Source organism: Octopus sinensis, unplaced genomic scaffold (genome assembly GCF_006345805.1).
Source record: "Octopus sinensis unplaced genomic scaffold, ASM634580v1 Contig01855, whole genome shotgun sequence".
NCBI lineage: Eukaryota > Metazoa > Mollusca > Cephalopoda > Octopoda > Octopodidae > Octopus > Octopus sinensis.
Genome location: NW_021825151.1, coordinates 12,501 through 16,511, shown reverse-complemented (window position 1 = coordinate 16,511; position 4,011 = coordinate 12,501). Strand labels below are relative to the sequence as shown.

The 4,011-nt window shown below is 33.7% G+C and overlaps 1 protein-coding gene across 4 annotated transcripts in view; it reads left to right on the top strand.

Annotated features, from left to right (window-relative positions):
• The first annotated feature begins 477 nt into the window (after window positions 1-477).
• Window positions 478-4,011, top strand: part of LOC115227119 (insulin-like growth factor-binding protein complex acid labile subunit) — a 15,160-nt gene continuing 11,626 nt past the window's right edge. The window contains exons 1-4 of one of the 4 annotated variants that reach the window (XM_036498540.1): window positions 478-648; window positions 1,368-1,439; window positions 2,052-2,123; window positions 2,647-2,718. In XM_036498540.1, the coding sequence (XP_036354433.1) occupies window positions 623-648; window positions 1,368-1,439; window positions 2,052-2,123; window positions 2,647-2,718 (242 nt within the window). In that variant the 5' untranslated portion in view covers window positions 478-622. The remainder of the gene's footprint in view (window positions 649-1,367; window positions 1,440-2,051; window positions 2,124-2,646; window positions 2,719-4,011) is intronic. The other 3 variants (XM_029798039.2, XM_036498538.1, XM_036498539.1) reach the window with 3 other exon arrangements.

Here is a 4,011-nt window from a genome sequence, read left to right as displayed (position 1 = left end):
TCTTCTTGTTTATCTTCTTCTTCTTCTTCATTTTCGTCATCTCTTTCTTCTTCTTCTTCTTCTTCTTCTTTTTTTTTTACTTCTTCTCCTACATCGCTTTTTTCATAAACTTGCTCCCGTACTTTCTGCTTCGAACTTTTCTTCTCTTTCTGTCTTCTACTTTTTCCTTTCTATCTCATTCATCTACTCCTCCCCCTCCTGCTCCTCCTACTCTTGCCTTCCTGCATCCTTCTTCACTCTCCATCCCTCAATTATCTTGACCTCAACTCTTCTCATCTCGACTCAGCTATCCTCGACTCTTTTCACAACCTACTGTTTCAACAATTTAATCCCTTACTTTCTACTTCGTCACTTTTCTCCCATCTCTTCCACTTCCGCTTCTTGATCGCTTCTTTTTCTCCTTCTTCTCCCTCCTTCCTCTTCTCCACCTTTTCATCCTACTTCTTCTTTTTCTTCTCCTTCATCATTGTTATCTGTCTTTATTTTTCTTCCTTTCATTCTGAAGCCACAGTGTTTCATGTAGTATCACAAATATTTTCCATCTAATCTTTTTTTACTCGTTCTTTACTTCAACAGGAATCTTGGCGCCAACAACATTTCAACCATCAAACATGGTATATTCATGGGGTTTAAGAATTTAAAGACATTGTAAGTTCGTTCAGTTTCCTGATACACTGTTTGAAAGTAATATTTGATGCTGATATATACCCTCTTAACCGTATAAACTTTCAGACTGCACTAAACAAACTCGGGAATCAAACATAAATATGAGAAGATACAAAGGGGGATTAAGTGAGCAAGACACAATGAGAGAGAGAGGGAGGCATTGAGAGAGAATTTGCTTTGTTTTAATTCTTGACACATTAACTCATTTGGATTCCCAAATTTAAATTTGCATTAAATTTGTATTCCCTGAGTTTTCAAACGTTTCTTCCGTCTCCCTAAAATATCTCCTGTTATTTCTTTGACTACATTATCTATTTCATCTTCTTGAACACCATGATTTTTAATGTGTCTTCTTCTTTTTCTTCTTCTTCTTTTTCTTCTTCTACTTCTTCTTCTTCTTCTACTACTACTACTACTACTACTACTACTACTACTTCTTCTTCTCTTCTTCTTCTCTTCTTCTTCTCCTTCTTCTCTTCCTCCTCTTCCTCCTCCTTCTTCTTCTTCTACTTTTACTTCTTCTTCTTCTTGTTCTTCTATTTCCCCTTCTCCTTCTCCTACTTCTTGTTCTTGTTCTTCTTGTACTTCTTGTTCTTCTTTTTCTTCTTCTCTTCTTCTTCTTCTTCTTCTTCTTCTTCTTCTTTTGTAGTATCACAAATATTTTCCATCTAATAATTTTTACTCGTTCTTTACTGCAATAGGTATCTTGGCGCCAACAACATTTCAACCATCAAACATGGTATATTCATGGGGCTTAAGAATTTAAAGTCATTGTAAGTTCGTTCAGTTCCTGATACTCTGTTTGAAAGTAATATTTGATGCTGATAAATACACTCTTAACCGTATAAACTCTCAGACAGCACTAAACAAACTCGGTAACCGAACATGATTTAGGAAGATACAATGTGGGATTAAGAGAGCAAGATCCAATGTTCTACTTGATCTTGATGCTGTTGCTATTGTTGTTCTTCTTCTTCTTGTTCATCTTTTTCTCCTTCTTCTTCTTCTCCTTGCTTTCTTCTTCTTCTCCTTGTTTTCTTCTTCTTCTCCTTGTTTTCTTCTTCTTCTATTTCATCAACTTACTCCCTTATTTTTTTCATCTTCTGATTTCTTTTCCTCCACTATCCATTATTCTTTTTTTCCTTCTTTTCCCCTTTCTCCACTTCTCCTGCCCTCCTCCACCTCCTTATTCCACTTTTCATTCTTCTTCTTCTTCTTGTTCTTCTTTTCGTTTTTGTTGTTGTTGTTGTTTTTCTTCCTCTTCTTCTTCTTCTTCTTCGTTATCTCTTTTCTTTTTCTTTCGTTCATTGTAAAGCTCCTGTGTTTGATGTTGTATCACTAATATTTTCCATATAATCTATTTTAATCTTTCGTTACTGCTATAGAGATCTGCAAAGTAACAACATTGCAACAATCAAAGAAGGGACCTTCACGAAGCTTTCGAATTTAACAACATTGTAAGTTCGTTCAGTTTCTTAATACTATTATCTGAATGTATATTTTGATGCTGATATATTTTCTCTTAGAAACGAATAAACTTTCAGAGTTCACTATCTTCTTCTTGTTCATGTTCTTCTTCTTCTTAATCTTGTTCTACTTGATCTTGATGCTGTTGCTATTGTTGTTGTTCTTCTTCTTGTTCTTCTTTTTCTCCTTCTTTCTTCTTCTCCTTGCTTTCTTCTTCTTCTCCTTTTTTTCTTCTTCTTCTCCTTGTTTTCTTCTTCTTCTTTTTCTTCTCTTCTTCGTTTCTACTTCTAACTTTTTCTTCTTCTTTGCCTTCTTTCATCTCTTTTTCTTCTTCTTCTTCTAATACTTCTTCTTTCATTCTTTCTTCTTCTTCTTCTTCTTCTTCTTCTCCTTCTTTATCTTCTTGTCATTTTATTTTCCTATGGTTTTCTTCCTATACAAAAAGAACAATATTTCATCTTTTATTGCAATTCCATACTACGTCAAAATAAGCAACATTGTTTCTTCCTTCAGATATCTTCAGAACAATAAAATTTCGAGGATTGAGAAAGTTATGTTTCAAGACCTTCACAGCTTACAATATCTGTAAGTCCTTTCAATGTTGTCGTTTATACATGAGGAATATAATGGTCTTAGTTTTAATATTCCCTGATATCTATTTATTCTCCCTATTACTTGAAGTCATAATCACTTTCCATATTCGTGCTATATTTATTTGATTGTGTCTGAAATTATTGAACATTACACACTAATCCCACTTTCATCTTGTGCATCCATTTATTTGATGGTGTCTGACAGAAATTGAATGGCAGTGATAATCGTCTGCATCAAAAAATTCATTCCTGAAAACGTGTATGTTTCATATCTGTATGAGTGTGTATGCAGTGTTAATAAAATACTTATGTTTTTTTACTGTTGTTTGTTTAACATTGTTCTTCTTTATTCTGTGGGCCGTGTGGTTATTATCCACACTTCCCCACGAAATAATTCCCCTGATCTTCTTTCTTCTTCTTCGTTCTTCTTCCTTCTCTTTCTAGTTCTTACTCTTCTCTATATTCTTCTAGTTATTCTTTTTCTTCTTCATTCTTCTTACTTTTTTCTTCGTATTCTACTTTAATCTTCTTATTTTAGTTCTTCTTTTTTCTTACTCTTCTTTCCTTTTCTTCTTCTTCTTCTTCTTTTTTCTTTTCTCTTCTTATTCTTTTCCTTTTCTCTTCTTATTTCTCTTTCTTTTTCTAACCATCTTCTTTTCTTTTCTTCTTCTTCTTCTTCTTCTTTCTTCTTCTCATTATTTTATTAGTATATTATTATTATTATTAATATATATTATTATTATTATTATTATTATTATTATTATTATGCATTTTATCTTCTTTCCTTTTGCCATTCTTCTTCTTCTTCTTCTTCCTTATTCTTCTACATCTTCTTTCATAAACTTACTACCGCACTTTCTCCTCGTGAATTTTCTCTTTTATTTCTTTCTTTTCTATATCTTTCTCCTATTATAATTCCCCGTCGCCTCTTGCCCATTCTTCTCATCCTCTCTTCTCTCCTCGACTCTCACACTCCACAAACCTTTTTCTTCTTCTTCCCCACTCGCCATTCTCCCTTTTACCTCTCCTCTATCCTCTCCTTTTCTCCACCCTCCCTCTCCTCATCCTACTGTTTTCTCTTCTTCTTCTTCTTCTTCTACATATTCTTCGTTTCTTCTACTTCCTCTTCTTCTTCTTCTTGTTCTTCTTCTTCCGCTTCTTCTTCTAGTTCTTCTTTTTCTTCTTCTCCTTCTTCTTCTTCATCTCCTTCTCCTTCTTCTTCTTCTTTTGCTTCTACTTCTTCTTCTTCTTGTTCTTCTGCTTCTTCTTCTAGAGTTCTTTGCTT